The sequence below is a fragment of the Monodelphis domestica genome, chromosome 7 (genome assembly GCF_027887165.1).
Source record: "Monodelphis domestica isolate mMonDom1 chromosome 7, mMonDom1.pri, whole genome shotgun sequence".
NCBI lineage: Eukaryota > Metazoa > Chordata > Mammalia > Didelphimorphia > Didelphidae > Monodelphis > Monodelphis domestica.
Window position 1 is genome coordinate 60167068 of NC_077233.1, and position 21567 is coordinate 60188634.

At 35.6% G+C, this 21567-nt stretch overlaps 1 protein-coding gene across 7 annotated transcripts in view; it reads right to left on the bottom strand.

Annotated features, from left to right (window-relative positions):
- TXNRD3 (thioredoxin reductase 3) overlaps nucleotides 1–21567 on the bottom strand; it is a 34819-nt gene that overhangs the window by 11642 nt on the left and 1610 nt on the right. For 3 of the 7 annotated variants that reach the window (XM_001377296.5, XM_056804725.1, XM_007500302.3), the window contains exons 2-13: nucleotides 19007–19067; nucleotides 18114–18223; nucleotides 15025–15132; nucleotides 14681–14753; nucleotides 11485–11604; nucleotides 7451–7593; nucleotides 6044–6159; nucleotides 5683–5908; nucleotides 5093–5185; nucleotides 2610–2686; nucleotides 1558–1714; nucleotides 720–827 (exon numbers count right to left, since the gene is read on the bottom strand). In XM_001377296.5, the coding sequence (XP_001377333.2) occupies nucleotides 720–827; nucleotides 1558–1714; nucleotides 2610–2686; nucleotides 5093–5185; nucleotides 5683–5908; nucleotides 6044–6159; nucleotides 7451–7593; nucleotides 11485–11604; nucleotides 14681–14753; nucleotides 15025–15132; nucleotides 18114–18223; nucleotides 19007–19067 (1392 nt within the window). The remainder of the gene's footprint in view (nucleotides 1–719; nucleotides 828–1557; nucleotides 1715–2609; nucleotides 2687–5092; nucleotides 5186–5682; nucleotides 5909–6043; nucleotides 6160–7450; nucleotides 7594–11484; nucleotides 11605–14680; nucleotides 14754–15024; nucleotides 15133–18113; nucleotides 18224–19006; nucleotides 19068–21567) is intronic. The other 4 variants (XM_016424515.2, XM_016424516.2, XM_056804726.1 and 1 more) reach the window with 2 other exon arrangements.

A 21567-nucleotide genomic window follows, 5' to 3' on the forward strand; every position in this document is an offset into this window, starting at 1 on the left:
GCCCCATATCAAGTAGTGATTACTCAATTCTCCTGATCCAAAAAAAGGGCAGTTCTTCAGTGGAGCCCGAGTTCCTTGAGGGCAGAGTATATGAATGAATGTAATACTGCTGTGTGGTCAGAATAGTGAAAGTGTAATTCACAGAAATTACAGTGAAGTTTCTGTAAGAAATAGTTCAGAGAAACCTAGGAAGGCTTATAAGTACTGATGAAGCATGAAGTGAGCAGGGTCAGGAGGGTTTAACAGAGTAAAAACAAACATGCTTGAAAGACTTAAGAACTCTGATCAATGCAGTGACCCACCAAGAATCCAGAGGAAAAATGATAATAAAAACATTTTTGGAAATGGCCAATTTGGGAATCTGACTTGCTAGACTGGCATATTTATTAAGGATTTTGTTTTCCATTCTTTTTTCCCCAAGGGAGAGAGAGAGAGGTAGGAGGAAGAGAAAAGCAATTACTGACAACTGAAAAAAAAAAGTAAAATTTAATTTAAAAAAAAAAGTCTTTCCATTTATATTTTATTTATATTTTTACAAAGGCTGCCTTATTTTAGCTCTTTTAGAAGCGGATGTGACTTGTAGCAAAGCATTAATTATAATAAAACATTACAAAATAACAAAACATTTGGAAAACCTTATGAGCTAAAGCACAATGAGGGTGCCTAACTAATTACAAATGAGATGTCCTTCAAAAGCTAACAGAATTAAATAACCTTACCTCTATATTATCTTTGTTAAATAATTCCCTGGCTTTCTCTTCAGAAAATCCACAGCAACCATATTCCAAAGGTGTAAAGACTGTAGTTGGGACATTAATATAATCACACTAAAAGACAGAACACATTCTTAAAAAATCATATAAATAACAACAGAATCTATTAGTACATGTATTTTAAATGAAAATTATTTTAATTCAACCTAATAGATATTTAATTCAGTGCCTGCTACATACCTAACAATGATGATTGACACTGTAAGGGATGCAAAAGAGGCATATGATATAATCTTTGTCCTTTTTTAGGAATGACATTCTTTAAAAATGGGATGAAATTTTAAAACACTATTAAGATTTAAAATGAAGAAAAAATTACAACTGTAGCCTCCCTCAAATCCAAATATTTGGATGGAATTTGGATGGAGGATAACTTTGGATGGAATTTCTCTTTCTTAAATAAGCTTCCCTTTTTCATAGAAAATACAAATGAATGGTTATTATGAAGAAGATTTCTGGGAAAATAAGTTTCTTAAAAGTGAATGATTTTCAAGCACCTAAACACTTCACCCTGATTTATGTAAAAATTGAGACATTTTGAAGGAGGTTCTCTTAGGCTTTCTACCTGCTTGTGTTGAGTATTTTGTGTCTGTACAGAAAGCATATACACACAAAATCTATTGTAGTATAGATAGTGAATTCTCAACAATTTTTAATTCAAAACACTTTCTCTCATCAAAAAGTTCCTCTAAATTTGTGATGATTGCCCATGGGGTATAGAGAGTAATGAAATAATCTTGATCTAAAATATTAACCCAACCTCAAAGACTATATATGCACTTACCTTTTCTAATTGTCCCCCATAAAGTCTTCGTGCCAACAGCTTTCCTGCTTGTATAGCAACTGGAGTGAGCTCTAGCTTATCCTCCAACACATCTCCAACAGCATAAACATAGGACACATTGGTTTGTTCTTCATCATTTACTGGTATTTTCCCAGTACTATGTTTAAATGGATAAAATAAAAAGATTATGATTGGTCTCATGTTGATAGAGTAAAATATATATTGTACTTTATAGATTAATTGGGCACTTCACACATCCTATTTTCTTGGCAATCTTCCCACAAAGAGTTTAATGCCCATTAGGCACTAACAAGAATGGAAATTACATTTCCTAAGCCACCTGCCTACCTCTGAGTGTACCAAGTCCCCAGCCAATAAACCCCAAATGGGAAAGGGGAAGTGGGGCGGGGAAAAAAAGGATAATAGAAAATGAACTAAATTAGTCCCCTAACCACATGAACAGTGTTTGACCTAGACCCACAAAAAACACCTCTGGCTGGTTAGTTTTCTGGTACTTAAGCAGAAGAGATACTGGTATTCTCTGCAAAAATCTTGTCAGCTATTAGTCATATAGGACACATTAAAACAACTCAAACTTCTCTGTTTACAGCCTCAACAAATATTGATCCACTGATGATCAACCAAATGGTATGCAAATCACAATTCCAGTATTTCCAGGACTATCTCCAGACTTTATGTCTGTACCTGAGAGTCATCTTGATTATATGGGACCCCGTCATATCAAACCTAGATTATTGCTAGGCTATCTCCTATAAACCACTGTTAGTAGGTAATTGTACTTCCATAACTGCTTTAATAAGCAAGACTAAAGCATAATAAACACTCAATGCATTCAACTTAGTGATGATATCAGTACATTGATTATCAGTAATGATGTGATAACATCATGTATTTTAAAAGACAAACTTAAAAGATTAACAATTTTATAGCAATTTCACACCTTGCTAGTTAAATGATAATTTCCAAATAGCTATCTGTAATGAAAATGTGTTTTATGCCAGTAAAATATCAATAAGGCCATATATACTTACTTCTCATTGATTTTGACACCAATCTTCTCCAAGCCAATTTTCCTTGTACAGGATTCTCGACCAATGGCTATCAAAACCTATACATTAGACAGATATAATAGCTACTATATTTAAACTAGAGAGATTTTAAGTTACATTCTATTTTCTCTGTTACTCGTTACCAATACTTTCATTAGCTATTAAAGCTGATTTCCTCCAAATAACTTGAGAACTCAGATTGTCAAGATTAAGAATTCAAAGGTACTAGAAAAGATAAAATATGATATCAAGAATAAACTTTACCTGGTTTGGATGTCTTGGTAATAATGAATACGCAACATCCAAATAGTTACTCATAAAAACATTTCATAAATACAAAAGGAAGGCCAGAAAGAAGCATGGAGAAGCAGAGCAGCTTTGAGAACTACAAGCTGAACTTATTATATACTTAACAAGAAAAGTAGACTGTTCATAATAGACACCTGCAGTTTCACATATAATCTACCTGTGTTCTTCTAGGAGTAAGGAAATTGTTTTTATTTAGTTTTCAGAATAAAAGTACTTTATTTCATGCTAATAGTTGAGTTTGCATTATCTACTTTACTTCCTAATGAATTTAAATGCCTTTGGTTTATAAGGTCATTGCATTTTAAAATCATTCAAATAACTGCTTAACCAAAATAATGCATCTTATTTATATCCTAAGAAATAAATTCTTACTGTAAATTAAGAAAATAGGAAGAGAAAGAAAAAGAGGGGCTGGAGAGCAGCAGGGTAGGCATGAAAGTAAAGATGTCAAATGGAACATATTAAATCAAATGAAATAGAGAAACTTAAATGATAGGTTGTCCTTTTCCTTGGCTTTCAGCCTTTTTTCAGTCTAAAATGTGGTTGCTAAAATTACCATCTGCCATTTTTAACAAATCACTTCATCCCCAAAACTCTTTTTTGTAATGTTAGGTTTTATGTATCCACTGTCCTTTATAAGACTCAATCAATTCATAATTAATTTCAAGTCCTTCAACTTATCAATTCCTGTTCTCTTGGTCACTTTAGCCCCAATCAAATAAACCTGCTCTAAAGCTGACTTTATTTTCTTTATTCTCTGTATTCTATACTTTCTTCATACCAGCTTAATTTCCTTGAACAACCTTCTATTTTGTATCTGTCAGACCTAGTATCTCTTCCTTCATTTGAAAGTCTTGTCAGATCCTTTTAAAACTAAGTATCTTTCTTATAAAGGTCAGGAAACAGAAAATTTCTACCCTAGTCAAGTGGTATAATGGTGAAAATTTCACCTTTTTAGGATTGATGTAATATTGAACAATGGCCGCCAAGGAATTTACTTATAAAATTCCTAAAATGAAACACTCAAGTCAGAATGGAGTTTATGGAGGTTTAATCACAATGGGAGTAGGTAAAGGGGAGAAGGAGAGAGGAGAAAAGGGAAAGGGGCTACTCAACCTCTGACCAAGGCAGAGGGAGTTTTAGGCCCAAAGGGCCAAGGTGGAAAGAATCAGTCCTTAACTCATGTGAGTGATCTGAAGGAAAGCTGTCTGCGGGCGTCCTCCCTGTCCAAGCTCCTAACACCAACTGGCGTCTAGCTCTCTCCACAGGAAGTGAGCGAATTCCAGAGGCTGTTCCCTACCTCACTTCCTGTGTCTCACAAGTGCCAATGGTTGGCTCTAGCTTGGCTTAGGACAGCCCAGGTGGGCAGTTAGTTATTTCTGATTTGTCATTGACTAGCACATGCCCGTGTAGTGTGGGTGTGCACAATTTTTGGGTGCTACACCAAGATGGAGACTTTTAAAATTCACAGTGGTCAAGCCACTACTCCTCTTCATATCAAATGAGCATACCTCAAACTCCCAGAATCAAGCTTGTATGATCACAACTGGGGGGAAAGGCCAAAGGGAAGTCTTCATCTCTATTATAAACAGCTCCAACTACACTGGGATAAAAGAAGCTCTTCTAAAATAATCTCTCTTGTAAAACAAATTCAAAGACATCTTCTGGTCTATAAACATTAATAGTACACAAGATTTTTCACTAGTTCTCTTCATGGTTCTTGCTGCCACAGGGATAGTAAATTTATCGACAGTAAAACTGAGTGACCTCAAGTCCTGATCTCAACACCAGAGAGATTTACATATTTTAATTGAATTTGAGGGGGGCCTACTAGGGTGGAAATTCCTTCTACCAATGTAGATCAGCAATTTACCTATCCTTATCACCTTAAAAGTTACCAGGAACACCAAGAGATGAAAGACCTTGTCTATAGTTACAAAGATGGTAGATACATCAGAAGATGGACTTGAATTTGGGTTTCTCCAACCATAAAGTCACTGTTATCTCTCACAAAATATTACCTAAAATATATTCTTAGACTGGATCTAACTTTCTTTCAGACTCTTGACCCAGGAAATGTACAGGGGTATACATATATATATATTACACTGTAATTATTCATCTATTTTTTTTTCAAAGAACAAAACCAAACTTACTGTGTTATACTCTCCTTCTATTGTTTCTGATCCTTCTGTAGATTTGGCTACCACTTTCAATCTTCCAGGTGTGCCTTCCTCTAACTGCTGAATCTAATAATAATGAATTAAATGTTTACATCAAAGAAATCAATAAATTCTGAAGCCATATTCTGTATAACCTTCACCTTTCCAGAAGAATATTTGCAAGGAAACCCAGAAACTAACTAACTCTTACTCAATTATCATTATTTTATTCTTACAAATTAGGAAAGAAAATCTGCCAACTGCTATTCTCCACAAGATTTTTTTAAAAAACTTAAATCCTTACCTTCGGTCTTAGTATCAAGTCTAAGACAGGAGCAGCAAAGGCTAAGTAACTTGTGCAGTTACACAGCTAGAAGTGTCTGAGGTCACATTTCAACCCAGGTGCTCCCAACTCAACGCCTGGTGCTCTATCCACTGTGCTACCCAGCTGCTCTAGCCTAAACCCTTCCAAGAGAATTCAATCTTGAGGGTGTGGCTAATTTGAGGAGGGTAGGATAAGGAAAATGCTATCATTCAAAAGGATTTCTTTTTAGAAAGGGTGTCCAAATTTCACAAAGACTCACCGTCACAGGTATGTATTGCCTGAGGAACGTCACACCATGCATTTCCATGTAAGAACCTATTTTCTCAGCTATTTCCTGATCAAAGCCACGAAGAAGGATGGACCGTACCATAATTGTGACATCTAACCCAATGCCAGCAAGGAATCCTCCACACTCCAGAGCAACATAAGAAGCCCCTATAATTAAAGTCTTTCCAGGGCAATAAGGTAGGGAGAAAAGATCATCACTAGACGGGGGAGAAAAAGCAAAAACATTTATACTTAAAAAGAAACATTCAAATTTAGAATAAATGGATGGGATTTCTTCCTAATTATAAAGATAATACTGTTTAAAGTAAAGATAGGCCTTAGTTGTACCTTACCTAGTAATACAATATTCTTTATCTCCTGGAATTCCTAAATACCGAGGTCTTTCACCTGTTGCTATGACAAACCTTTCTGCAGTGTAAAATGTTTCCTGTCCTTTCCTATTGATTGCCTGGAAAAACAGAAGGTGAAACAAATCAAGACTGTCATATTTTCTTGAAAGTATAAATGTAATAAGACACTATCAAAAGGATTTATATGCTTTAAAGCATGGAGCACCATGCTATATGCTCTACAAACAGAATTCCATTGATGTCATACCCTCCACACATTTACAACCTAAGCCAGTAACCACAATACGTGTGTGTATATATATGCATATGCACATAGATTTTTCAAACAAAAGGTAGCAGGATTTTAGACACAGATGGAAAATTGGAAGAGACCCTAGAGTTATTGAAGATAGTCTTGTACATAGTAGGCACTCAAGGAGGATTTTATAGTTTCTGTATAAATTTGATATAAATCTAAGGACATCAACATCAGAATGTGAATAAACAATTTAACTGGTTTATATCAGGACTTTGTTAGAGCCAGCTCAATCAAGAGCCAACTATTAAATTTTTAGTATAAGAATTTAAACCTTGGATATTAGCAAATGTTATAAACCAGGGCTTGATTTATCGTTTTGGTGATTAGACTTAAAATAATAAAGAAAATGTTAATACAATTAGGGGCAGCTAGGTACAATGCCAGGTCTGGAGTCTGGAGGATCTGGGTTCAATCTGGCCTCAGACATTTCTTAACTGTGTGACCCTGAACAAATTACTTAACCCTAGCCCTTATCAGAGGTCTGCCTTAGAATTCATATCATTCTAGGACATAAAGTAAGGAGTTTTTTGTTTTTTTGTTTTTTAAAAAGCAAATGTAACCTAAAAGTGTGATAGGTATACATTTTCCCTCCAGAGCTGGTTGTTAAGCATTTACCAGTACATCCATGTGGTAAAAGTCACAATAAATTAGCTCAATTAATGGTCTTAAATAGTTCATCTCAAACCCTTACTAAGATGCTGATAACTAATGTCTACAAAACATATTGAAGTTTTAAATCACAAACATCATTAATACAAACTATTTTCTCTTCAACCTCTCTTTTACATATCCTACCCCTTTGTAGTTTCCAGACAAAACATGTTCTGGTTATTATTTAAGACAGTAATCCAATTTAAAAGAAGAAATAAGGTTTTAATTTAAATAAGAGGTTTCTTAAAAATGAAATTCATTCATTTTACCAATAGGACTCAAAATCCTAAATGGCAAGAAGAAAAACCTACATACCCATTATGAAACAAATTAAGCATGTGATAATAAATAACTAATTCATACTTGGCGCAATATATTTTAGTTAAAAGAACAGGACAGGCAAAACAAAGCAAAACAAAGAGATAAAATGGAACCTGTACCTTTATTGTATGGTGTTCGACGAATTCACCATAGGAATTGATGTATGACACAGATTTCTCTCTCAAAGACACCCTGTAACCCCAATTTAAAGAGCCTATGTAGTTCTGAATTGCTTCTGTCATGGTCTCCCAGTTGTGCTTAACTAAAAGTAAACAGCAAGGCTGAGATTTAAAATCAAACTTAGTTTATGGTACCACTCACAACACACAAGGGAAAACAAGTACTAAGAAGCTCTAAAGATATCTAGGGCAAAATCCACCAGAAGAGCTCCAGTCTGTCACCATTGTCATGTCTGTACCACAGCTTTCTACTCTAAAGAATAAAATATGCACAAAGGGCACGCTTCTAAGGGCACAGCTGAAAGAAGGGACAGGCATTGGGGAAAGCTGACCATCCTTTTGTGGCCCTTGTCAAATCCCAGAGTCTCAAAGATCTCAGAGCCAAGAAAGAACCTTCAGGACTTCAAGTCTAGCCTCCTCATTTTACAGCAAAGGAGGTGAAGTGACCTCCCCAAACACAAAGGAATATGTAGGTAACCACTGGGATTTGAACTAAGGGCATTTGACATTCAAACCCAGATTTGCTTGTAATATCAGCACTTTCATCCCCCAAATTCAAGCTCCACACCAGAGGGCAGCTCCCACAGGAAGACTAATTCAACTCTTATCCTCCCAACCTTGGGATACCACATCCACAGGCTCATGAACATACCTGTTCCAAAAGCCCATACTGAACAAACTCATTAAGCTGTAGGACTGTTAACTGTTGTTTTAAAATAAGATGAAAAAAATGGTGTCACTTGGAAGTGATTAATACTTAACCAAAATGACCTGGAGAAAAAAACTATGAATCAGGGACCAATGGAAGGCTTGACAGGAAGGGAGAGGGCACCAATCCATTTCCTTTTTTAGCAGCCTGACTCCTACCCTCTACAAGTAGATGATACCCTGTTGCTGGCACAAGTAACCTTACTAGCCTGAAAGAAAATTCAACAATGAGGCCTGATATTAAATTGCTCCCCACTGTCTCTGGTCTGTAAAGTAGACCAAATCATTTTAACTAATGTCAAGATTTGTTAAGAAATGGCGAAAGAAAGAAAGAAAGAAAATATGAGCAATCTTTAATGACTCAAATCAAAATGGAAAATAGTGAAAAATAATTATATAAAATGGCCCACAATTTATCTCCAATTGAATTTACCATTGCTAATTATCTGGCCTTCATCCCCACCTTACATCCCCAACTGTTTTTCTTCACGGGAAGAAACTGGAAGTGCAATTATTATTAATCACTTAGAGATTCCTTATCCACAAAGAACCTCTTCTAGAAATTCCAAGTTGAATTCCTACATATCTGAGAATGAGATACTATGGAAATAGTTGCCCACATCCTCAATCCTACTCCAAGTAATGAGAGTCATCATTCCTCAGTAACAAATTCCCAAGTGAAGTGCACACCTATAATCCAGCTTGTAAGAGCTTCAGAGTTCTGAGTTCTACTGTACAATGCAGACTGGGTGTTCACACTAAGTTAAGCTTCAGAATGGTAAACCTCCAAAAGTAAAGGGTTATCAACTTAGAGGTTGCTTAAGGAGAAGAAAACTAATTGAGGTTATAAATAGCAGATAAAAACTCCTATACTGATGGGTAGTGAGGCATCAGGCCCATTAGGAACCTCTATACTTTCAACCTGGATGAGATGGGGAGAATAAGTCTTAAAAAAAAAAAAGACAAAAAGAATAAGGAAGTGCTCAAGCTACTACCCCTTCCCTATCATCTAGCTTTTCCTTCAGTTCCTCCAAAGGTCTAAGACATTTGATTTTGGACAATCTATAGTAGAGGCTTCAAGTTCTCACTTTGGTGGATCTTAGCAATAAGGAAGGGGAAGGAAAGTGGTAAAAAAAAAACTGCATTTCAGCAAATAATAAGGTACTGCCATCAACGAAATGAGAGCGACTGTTGAATCACTAATTTTAAATTTTGTCTTTCCTGTTCTTAATAAATCCTATCACCCAGCAGAACACAAGTTCTTGGAAGGCAGAGATGTTGTGCTTTTGCAACTGCCACCTGCACAATAAGGCACTTATTAATACATGTGTGCTAAAGGTGCAGATCCAGAGGATTCTAGCTGTTGCCTAATCCTAGTCCCCTAGTCAGAGGCAGATCCCAAATCACAACATAAGCCTTGTACTTCCTGTCTGTGATATGTGCATAAATTCATTCTACTTTCTGATCCAATTTGGTTAGTATGTCACCATTAACTTAAATTAAAAGATTCACTTTTCATCAGATTATAGATTTAGATATGAAAGGGACCTTAGAAGCTATCAAGTCCTTTCCACTAATTTACAAGTGAGGAAATTGAGACCCAAATGGGTTAAGTGACTTGCCTAAGGTCATCAAAAGAATGACAAAGGTAGGATTTAAGCTCAAGTTCTTGAACTCCACATTCAGTTGTACTTCCATTGAATCATGTCACCACTCAAACAACTGTTACTAAGTATTTGCAGAAGCTAAGGATCCTGTTCCAAATGTAGCATAGCTAAGACCAGTTGATTTCCTAGGTAGTCCTATTGTTCAACTCTACATACCCTCAGTTGGCTCCCTCTGCTCTTCAATCTTCCACTATGAAGCTCAGAAAGAGCTAACTCTATGGGTGAGAACAGTGTTACATATAAAGGAAATATAGTTTTGGGAAAACAAACACAAGAGCAGTTTGGAAATGTTTGTCCATTGTTCCCTGAGAATTTAGCAAATCCTTTACTAGTTAAGGAAATAAAAAGTTCCTTTTGTCCAATCTGACTATAAAGGAGAGTGGTCAATCAGTTAATATTCAAGGTTCCTCTGCAGCCAGTTTACAATTTATAGAGGAAGTCCAAAGCAATTCTGTAAAGCTTTGGTGTAAACAAACAAATGAAATTCATACACAGCTTTTTCTCAAGTACATTTTCAAGTGCCATCTAACTACCTTAGTCCAAACCCCATAAATATATTTAATAGGCATTAATTACCCACTAAATAAACAGGGAGTGACGATGAACAAAAAGTAAGAATAAATTATACCTATTTCTCAGGGAACCTAAAAACCAGGTATAGCTAGACCTAGGTTATGCAGAGAGAATAAAACTCGAGGCCTGAATTCTAAATGTGCACCTCAGATATAGCAACAAAAAACTGATGCTTGCTTTCAAACAGCAGAGAGCTAAATATATAGAAAGCAAAAGGGGAATAAGCATAGGTAGTGGCTCCAAAAAGTAGCTTATGGAGAGCACACAGAACTAACATTTGGCAGAATATAGTGATGAACACTATAAAGTTTATAAAAGAATTTCATATATATTGTCTCATTATACAATTCATCACATAAGGACACAAACTCAGAGAGGTCAAGTCACTGGCCCATAGCTAATATGATGTGTTAGAGGAAGAATTTGAACCCAGGTTTCTTCTGATTTCATGTCCACCAAAGCCCTTTGTTCTAATCCTTTACCATACAAAGCAATCAGCTTTATACTAGTCATCATCTAGCCTCTGCTTAAACACTCCTATGACAGGAAGCTCATATATATTAAGCACTCTATATGGTCCTGATTCAGCTGTTATAAACTAGCATCATTTGGTCTTGAATTCTCTCTCCCAGAAACATCCCTCATCACTACCCATTCTGACAACCTACAATGAAAGGAAATCCTCTGGGATAGGGCCCTAGACAACTTAAGAAGTTCTCAGGTTCTTTGGCTTTTCTATGGGATGTAGTGAGCAGCAACTTCTGTCCTGGGAGCTCATCTTCAGACAGATTCTGTTTTTTTAGGTTTCTCTTCAAGTATGGCTCCCAACACTCCACTTGTAGTCTGACATCTCAAACAAAAAGTCTGGAGCAGAAATGCCTAATACAATCTATCTTCACTTTATATAGTCAGACTTTATAATACTCATGATCAAATCTCATGAATAAAAGCAAGTTCACATCCAAATAAAAAATGGTAAGTGATACATTTTCTTCCTTCTTTCTTCTAGTTTCTAGTTCTACCTACCATTTTCTTCATACTCCCAGCCAAACTTCCTTGAGTCTTTTAGGGCTTGCCCTAGAAGGGCAGCCTGGTGCATCAGTTTTTTAGGAATACATCCAACATTTACACAAGTACCACCAAGACCTAAGAAAGAAAATCATAATTTAGATGTTTCTCCACTGTATCTATGTATTTTCTGCACAGCTAGTACTGTGCTGCTTGCTGTGATAAAAGTCAAAGTCCCAAAAGTCTTAAAATATTAAAAGTTGAAAACGGCACTAAGTCTTCTGGTACATCCTGTATAACTACTACCAAACTCTGCTATCAACGTTGGAAGGAAATCCTAGAATAGTTCTTAAGTTTTTTTAAATTAATGAGCCCTTTGAGCAGTCAAATGAAACCTATGGATGTCTGTTAAATGTCCTTTTTTCTACCACCCTTTCATTTATTTACCCAGTCTTATTACTAAGTGTCATCTTGGGCTCCTCATTCTATTTTTCTCCCATATCCTTTCTGTTGCCAAATCCTGTTAATTTACCCTTCACTCTCATATATGTCCCCTCTTCTCCTCTGACACTACCACACGGAGGGAGGAGGGTGGAGGAAGGGAGAGAAAGGGAAAGAGAGTCAGTGAGTAAGTGAGTCTATGAAGCCGTGACAATGGCCTCCTTGCTGTTCCTTATTCAGTACTGCATTTTCATCAGCTTTCTCCTTATGCCTTGAATTCTCTCCTTTATCATCTTTATCTTGTCTCCTGGCCATACCAGAAAAATTCATTGCCCTATGAACTCTGAATGCCACTAGGCTAGTCCTGACAAAAGACACAGACAGTAACTACCCAAAGCCAGACTCAAAGCCTTTCCAGTTTAAGAAGAGTTGCTAAAGTTTTAATTCAGCTATTACAGCATTTGAGGGCCCAAATTCACCCCCATATGTCAAGGAAATATTGGAGTAAGATTTATTAGAGGAACTTATATTGATATTAGTATAGTAATGTTACAGTATAGTATAGTAATGTTACAGGCGATATGAAGCTAAACTTGAATTCCAAAAGCAATCAGATAGACATTTTGAGATATATATTCTATTAGTGGTGTGGATTTGATGTTATAGAGTTGTGGGAGGGGGAGAGGGGACAGGGGACAGTAATGATGATAACAAAAGAAAAGGAAAAAAATAGGACATTTTCAAAGGAAATATAAGAAGGAAAGAGCTCAGAAAGAAGCAGAAAAATGAGCAGTTTTGAAGGAAACATGTTGAATCTGTTAAATATTTATTTAAAAACAAGCAATATAGAAAAGATTCAGTTTTATATGTAATCCTCACTATGTCCATCAGTCAGTCAATAAACATTTATCATAAATATCTACTATTTGTAAGGCACTGTGCTAAGTACTGGGTAAACACAGAAGAGCAAAAACAGTCCCTACTTTCAAGAAGCTCCCAATTTAATAGGGGAGACAACATACAAACAATTAAGTAAAAAAAGAAGACAAAAACATAATAAACTAAAGATAATCTCAAAGGAAAAGTACTTGCATTAGGGTGGATAGGGAAAGACTTCTTGTAGAAGGTACAGTTTAAGCTAAGATCTGAAGAAAGCTAGGAGGCCAGATAAAGATGAGAAAGGAGAGAATTTAAAGCATGGGGGGAAAGCTGATGAAAATGCAGTACTGAACAAGGAACAGCAAGGAAGACATTGTCATTGGTTCATAGAATATGTGGAGGGGAGTAAGGAAACTATAAAAGAAGGAGCTAGGTTATGAAAGGCTTTGAAGGTCAAAAAAAGAATTTTATATTTGATCATAGAGGTGATAGAGAAACACTGGATTTGACTGAAAGCTGGGGGGGGGGGGGTGATGAGACTATCTTTTACAATGATCAGTCTGACAGCTGAGTAGAGAAAGGATTGAAGAGTACAAATTCAAGTCAGGGACATTACTCAGAAGGTTACTACAAAATAATCCAGGACTAAGGTGATTAGGTCTGTACCAAGGTGGTATCAATGTCAGAGGAAAGAAGGTAGAATAATCAAGTCTTGGCATGAGAATGGGTATGGGGAGATGAAAGAGAATAAGGAGTCATAGGACTGTAAATCTGGGTGACTGGGAGGGTGGTGGCATCTTCATCAGTAATAGGAATATTAGGAAGAGGGGAGAACTTGGAAGAGCAAAATAATGAGTTCAGTTTTAGAGATGGGTTTAAGATGCCTATGGGACCTTCAATTCAATATGCAATAGGTAGCTGGAGATTAAGGTTAGGAGATACTTTAATGTTTAGATAATTAGATTTGGGAATCATCAGCATAGAAAGATAATTATGAATCCATGGGACCTGATGAGATTACCAAGTTAAATAGTGTTCGACTTTGTATATAGAAATATTCTTTTTGGGGATATTTAAGTTCAAAAGAAAAAAGTTAAAAGAAACACTATTCTCATTTTATTATTGCATACTGGGAAAGAAATACAAGAGAAAAATCAACTCAAAAGAAAACCCTAGACTAAAAATTGTGTAGAACAATTAAAAAATACTACTGTTTTCTCTGTAATTCTTAGTTTACAGGAGTAGAAACTATGTAATTAAGGACATATAGAACACTGACTAAGGAAACTAAAACATAATTTATGGGGGCAGTTGGGTGGCTCAGTGGCTTGAGAGCCAGGCCTAGAGATGGGAGGTCCTAGGTTCAAATCTGACCTCAGATACTTCCCAGCCATGTGACCCTGGGCAAGTCACTTGACCCCCATTGCCTAGCCCTTACCACTCTTTTGCCTTGGAACCAATACACAGTACTGACTCCAAGACAGAAGGTAAGGATTTAAAAAACAAAGCAAAACACATAATTTATTTTATATTAAGACAGCCAACAAGGAGCAGCTAAGTAGCTCAATGGATTGAGAGTCAGGCCCAGAGACAGGAGATCTTGGATTCAAATTTGGCCTCAGACACTTCCCAGTTGTGTGACCCTGGGCAAGTCACTTGATCCCCATAGCCTAGCCCTTACCACTCTTCTGCCTTGGAACCAATACAGAATATTGATTCCAAGACAGAAGGTAAGGGTTGTTTTTTTTTTTTTAATTTTTTAAAAAAGATAGCCAACAACATCACAGAAATTGCTATTCAGGAATGTTGACAAGAACAATCCAAGTACTTTAGATATCACTCTGGTGACACTGAGATTTTAAAACACAAACAAAATGGATTAAAAACAGCTTACCCCATGATTTGCCCAAAGGAGTTGGTGTAACATAATCTAGCACCATAACCTTCTTCCCCCAATTTGCAGCTTCCTACAAAAATAAACAAAACACCTGAATATTAAAAATCTTGGGATTTTTCCAAATGTTTTCCTCTGTTCAAACACACAATATGCCATCCATATCATAAGAAAAACAAATTTTCAGCTTACCAAGATTGACCATTATTACAAGAGAAATTGCACAGTATATACCAAGTTTAAAGTGACACATATTCTAACTTATGAAGAATGAAAAATAAAAGCCTAAGAAATGGCTTCTAACAGTTTGCAAGAAAAGCATCTATATCTTTAGGTTCTCTTACCTTAGAACATGCCAGTCCACCAGAACCACCACCAATTACAATAAGATCATATTCATAAGTTGCTGAGTCATTCTGTAGAAGTTTCTGTAGGTAGCCACTCTTATGAGCCTATAATTTGTATACAAGGTCTAATATGAGAGTGAGTCACATCAATTATCCTAAAATCTAAATCACTTTCTTCAATTAATGTTTGGTTTGTTAGGAAGCAACTAATCTGGAAGCTATATAAGCGGTTTGGCTATTCAACAGCACTTGACTTGTCAGAAACCATACTAAAGAGCTGGTGTTTCTTTGGAATGAACCCTTTCACCTGAAAATTAGGAGATGCCACCTAGCCAAGAGACCACATTTTTGTTATTTTTGTTCCTAACTCAGCTAGAGTTCATTAAGACATTTCTCTTGGAGGAGTCAACAAACTTTTACATCTTTTGCTAATCAATTGAAAAGTATCATTTTCTAAGACCTCATAAAAGAAAATGTTATAGCCCTCATTTATGAGGATAATAATATCCAGTAGACCTTGCATTTTCTGCTATTTATCCAACAGTAGTCACAGAATGTACCAGGCCATTTTGTCACTTGGCACAACCCCAGTGATCAGTGCTGTGTAGTTCATTACAACAGAACTAGCTGAGATTAGAATCTGTGGCTTTGCAAAAGTTTTATTGATGTAAAATCAATTAACAGAACCTATGAACATGACCTTGGAAGCATCATGTTCTAACCACCTGAGATTACTGACCTTTTCATATTGGCTCCCAACCTTTGTTTTCCTGCATGCTGTTAATACTCCAATGAATGACAATCCAATTATGGATACTATAAATTGTTTTAAACATATTTTTACTTAGCTTAATAATCACTAATTGCTAACACCTATACACATTTTACTTTTTTTATTTTTATTTAAAACCTTATCTTCCTTCTTAGAATCAATACTATGTATTGGTTCCAAGGCAGAAGAGCGGTAAGGGCTAGGCTATGGGGATCAAGTGACTTGCCCAGGGTCACAGCTGGGTGTCTGAGGCCAGATTTGAACCCAGGACCTCCCATCTCTAGGTGTGGCTCTCAATCCACTGAGCTACCTAGCTGTCTAATACACATTTAAAAGTACAGAATAAGGAATAATATTTAAAGAACTGCAAATACTTATGTACAAATTGAGGACCTTTCTGACTAAATCAACTATTTTCTACTACTATTTAATCTTGATTGAACTTCAATAATCCATTACTACTTAAACTAAATCTTCACTTTGTTTATTCAAATTTAAGGAGAGTCCTTCTTTTCCTTTCACCTATTGTTCTTTACATATTAAAAAGCCCCATACTTTGTAACTGCGTAACTTTCCAGTAGCTTGCCCTTTATGGCCTTCTTAGGTCTCCTTTCACATAATCTACATTCCAATCAAATTGGTCTACTTGGAGCAACTTGTCCATAGCATTCCCCTCTTCCATCTCCAAGCCTTCACTTAGGCTGTTTCCAAAGCTTAGCATGGACACTCCCCTGACCTCTTTCTTCTAGATTACCTAGTACCTTCAAAGCATAGTTCAAATGATACTTCATACATAAACCTTTGCTGATCCCCTCAAAATTACTTTGTATAAATTTTTATTTACATATCTAGGTATGTGTTGTTTCTCCCAACAGGATGTAATATCCTTAAAGGAAGGCACTATTCCATTTTTGGCTTTGTATCCCCAACACCTCGCACTCATGGCACATAACAGGTACTTAATAAATGGTTGCTGATTGATTCTGTTAAATGATTAGTGATCACTTTTGTGGTGGCAAAAAAACTTTGAACCAAATAGGGTGCACATCATTTGGGAAATAGTTAAACAAACTGGGACACAGGAAAATAACAGGATATTACAGTGCCATAAGAAATGATAAATATGAAAGAATTCAGAGGAGCATGGGAAGACTTATATGAATATACACCAACTATAGCAATAAAAATAGAAAGAACAATAAAAGGAACCTAAAAGCTGTGTGATCACCAAGCCTGGCACAGAGAAGAGTTGAGAAAATGCACACAGCCCCTCCCCTTATTGCTGAAGTAGGAAGCTCTGTTTGTGGAATATTACATACATTGTCAGGCACAGTTGATGTTTTGGTTGGTTCTGCTGACCTGCTTTTTTGATTTGTTCTTTTGTAACTTTTGGCACATGGGATGACTGCCTGGGTAAGGGGAAGGGATATGTTTGGAAATGAAGGTGTATGGAAGACAAAAGGCATCAATAATTTTTTTTTATTTAAATAAATGACTTGTTGTAAGTCTTAATTAATTTAATCAAAATATCATCTGGAACTTCATTTTGCTCTCTCAGAGAAGGTCCTTTCCTGTATCTTTCTTATAGGAGGGAAACTGCTCTCTGTCTTTCCAAATAATTAAAGTGAGGCATAAAGTGGCTGTAGTAAAGTGAGATTACCACTTCAGGTACTCACACATAAGAAGGAAACTCTGTGACTAGCCCAAGTCTGTGTAAAATCCCAGAATACTCTTTTCCCAATCAAGAGAACTTCCCTGGAAGTTGGTGTAAAAGCTAATTTGCATCAGATAATAAAGATGATCTTTTAACTACCTAGTAGAACTTCTCATGAATTACAACCTGTCAGCGACAGTTGAGCTGGCATAAATCATTTCCTAATAGGGTTATAACATCTCCTCTACCTCTCTTTGAACATTTTAAAACATACCTAAATTCATAGTACAACTCATTTCTTTCTATCTTCAACCATCACCTATCACTGCTTGTCCTAAGCTTATTCTTACTTGCTTTTAAACAAAATTCTGATTTCCTCATTTGATTTTTAAACAGATTGAAGACCTATTTAGTCAAAGTACTGAAGTTTTGCCTGGTACTCCCACAAAGATGTTCAATTACCTCCCTACATTACTGCCATCATTATTGTTGCTTCTCCATTTAAGCAGATGTCAGTTTTGGAGGGCGAATTTTTTTGGACCAAGCCTCCACTTTGTCTTTGGCAAGCATTCTTACAATTAATAGCATTAGGGCTAGAAAGAACCTATGATACCATACATTCACTTTCTTCACTTAAAGCCTCAAAATAAACCACATTACCTGCAAAGTTTTATCACATCCACCCATGTGTATTTTATTTATAAATATATTAGGCACAGTCCTCTGACTAGTTATCTCCAATAAAATTTCTTGAACCCTGGCTCCATCATCTAAAGAATAAAAAGTTAAAAACATTGAAAAAATTTCAACGATTTTGTGAAATGAACTAAAGACTTTTTGAACAAAAATTTAAGTTCAGATGTACAATGCTTAAAATACAGAGAGAATGAAGATTCTGAATGGAGGGGAGTCTGCCTTAACAGGAAACTTAAAAGAAATGAAGAATGAGGGTTTATTTTTTTAATGAAAACATTTTTATTATAAAAATCCACTAGTTATACCATTTTATATATCTCTGGTAAAATCAATTTTTTCTATGATTACATTTGAAAAAAAATCATAAAGTCAAAAATAAAAATTTCTCCTCCTGTACCCTGCTTCCATCATCCCTAGTCTAAGACTCCAACAGTTCAAAATTATTCCATTTATTAAGGTTACATGAGATTATATGAACATTGCCTCAAACTTTAATGCAGGAATACCCAATAGCAAATGAAATGAATGAGTTTTCATGAAGGACTAGGCCCAACTGGCAATGAGTATGAATTCTTTCCATTTTCTGTCTTATGTTGGCTTGTGAATAAAAGAACTTGCTTAAAACACATTGCTAATCTAATTAGAAATTGTCATTATGTACCCCTTTTCATCCTGAAAATGTAAAGCTTAACTAAATATCCTGCATTTTAGCCCATTCAAGTTCACTATCTTTAAAAAAATCTTTAGCATTACTAAAGGGTAATCAGAATTATTCATTTTACTTATAATACTTGAAGAAATAATAAATTTTAGCAAAATTGTCTATGGAGAAGACTTTAAGCTAATATTTTACTTACCAACTAGATCAAGTTCCAAGATTTCAAATTTTACTCCCAAAGTATTGAAAAGTTCCTTTACCTGTTAACAAAAAAAACTTGCAATAAATTCCAGTATCACAAGTTGTAACATTTATGATAGAATCTAATTAAAATGTGAACTACAAAAATAAAATGAGGATAGACCAAATTTTCTTTTAAAGATTTTTTATCATTATTTTCCTAGTATCTTTTGAAGTGCAATTTTAAGGAGGATGAACTTGGGTAGAGGAGAAAATTGTGTAAGAGGAATGGATCAATGCTCTATACATAAGAGATATTTAATAAATATTTGCTGAATTTGATTGGACTTTAAATTATATATTTTTAAAATCCATGCCTTTTATCTTAGAATCTAAACTAGCTACTGACACCAAGGTGAGGGCTGGGACAGTGAGGATAAGTGATTTGCCCACAGAGTCATATAGCTAGGTCTAAGGCCAAGTTTGAACCATGGTTCTCCAGACTTCAGGCCTGGCTCTCTAACCACTGAACGACCTAGTTCCCCCTACTTTAAATTATTTTAAAAGAATCGAGAATTTTGGATAGAATGTAATTTAACAATAAGTCAACAAGTATTAAGTATTGACTATATGCTAGGCACTTTGTTAGTCACTGGGCATACAAATACAAAAATGAGATCCTATCTTCAAGGTAATTATAGTTCACTGGGAGATAACACATATTCAGAGATAAATACAGGCTATCTACAAAATAAATATAGGCTATTTCTCAATTTTATTTTTCTCCTTGAAAATTTTCAAATGAATTTATTTTTTACCATAAATCAGTATACTTGAATAAGTTGGTGTCTGTTGGTTTGTGTACTATGGAGGCATCTAAAATATACTCTAGAATGCAGCAAATATTTTTTCAAAACTTGTAGGCAAGGGGGCAGCTGGGTGGTTCAGTGGATTGAGAGCCAGGCCTAGAAATCCAAGGCCCTGGGTTCAGATATGGCCTCAGACACTTCCTAGTTGTGTGACTCTGGGCAAGTCACTTAACCCCCAATGCCTAGCCCTTACCACTCTTCTGCCTTGGAACCAATAGACAGTATTGATTCTAAGAGGAAGGTAGGGGTTTAAAAAAAAAAAAACTTGTAGGTAACACATACTTATATAAATTACACAGTTGAGAAGGACAAGCAGCTAACACATTAGATGATAACAGTATTTCTAAAAGTTGGATGGAGGAATATTTAAATGTCTGGAAGAATGGAGAAAATGCTCACTTGGGAGTTAAAAAATCTAAATTAAATCTAAGCTCTATCATTTATTAGATTGTCTGCAAGTCACTTCTAATTTTGGGTTTCAGCTTCCTCACCTGTAAATAATATACAACAATATATATACCTTATGGAGCTGTTGCAACCAAGTGAAATGATCAGTGATTAAGTGTTTTGTAAGGGTAACACACATGTAAATGTTAGCAATTGCTATGAAGCACTTAAACAAATCAAATTCTTCCTAGAACTCCAAAGCCTATTTTAAAGTCTATTGGATTATGAATTTATTGGAATTATTATTATACTTCTTGATCAGTCAGTCCTTTGGTCTCATAATCATTAAGTCTAAAACAGAACCCTTCATCTTTACCTCAAAATTCTTGCTTCCTTCTGCTTTTCTATTGGTGGCTATGCCATCTTCTAAGGCTCAAAACCTCATTTTTAACTCCTCCCTCTCAGTCAACCTACATCTAGTCAGGTAACATCCTGAAAGTTCTGGTCTTGGAGCCAGAACAACTAGCTTTGTAATTCTGGGACTAGACATTTAACATCCTAGGGACTGCTTTCTCATCTGTAAAAGGCAGATACTAATATTATCAATATCACGAGGTTGTAAGATTTTGCAAACCTTAAAGTTTCATAAAAATGTGAGCTAATATCATTATACCTATGTAATTTCTCTCTCTACTCTCAAGGTAAATAACCATTCATTTCTTCTCAGTGGAGCTCCTTAACTGTTATTCTACCCTCCAGTTTAACCCCCTTTCCAATTCACCCTTGGCACTTTCATCCATCATCTTCCTAATGTACACTCTGATCATGGTGCTCCTTTACTCAAAAACTTTCACTAGCTAACAATCTTTTAACTATATAATAGCTCCAAAGTATTTTTCCAGACAGAACTCATATTTGTCCCTTTAAGATATTCTACAATTAAGTCTCCCAGATGTTCATTCCTTGTTCTCCTATAGCATATCATCCCATCACTACTCTCCAGTTCTACCTGCTTAAATCCCTCCCTTCTTTCAAGATCCAACTCAGACATCATCTCTTCCACTTAAAAGTCAATCCCTTCTTGATCAAATTCTTCACTTTGATCACACTTATTTGGGGATGTGACAGTACTAATTAGACTGTAACTCATTTGAATCCACAATAGGTATTTCACAAATAATTGAGCTGAATGCACAATCTATGGGAAAATCAGGATCAAGTCATTCAGGACATTAAACTCAATTTAAGCAAAGAGAGATGAAAGTACAGACCCAATATAAAGCAGCAGAGTAAATATACCACATAATCATTATGAAATTCACAG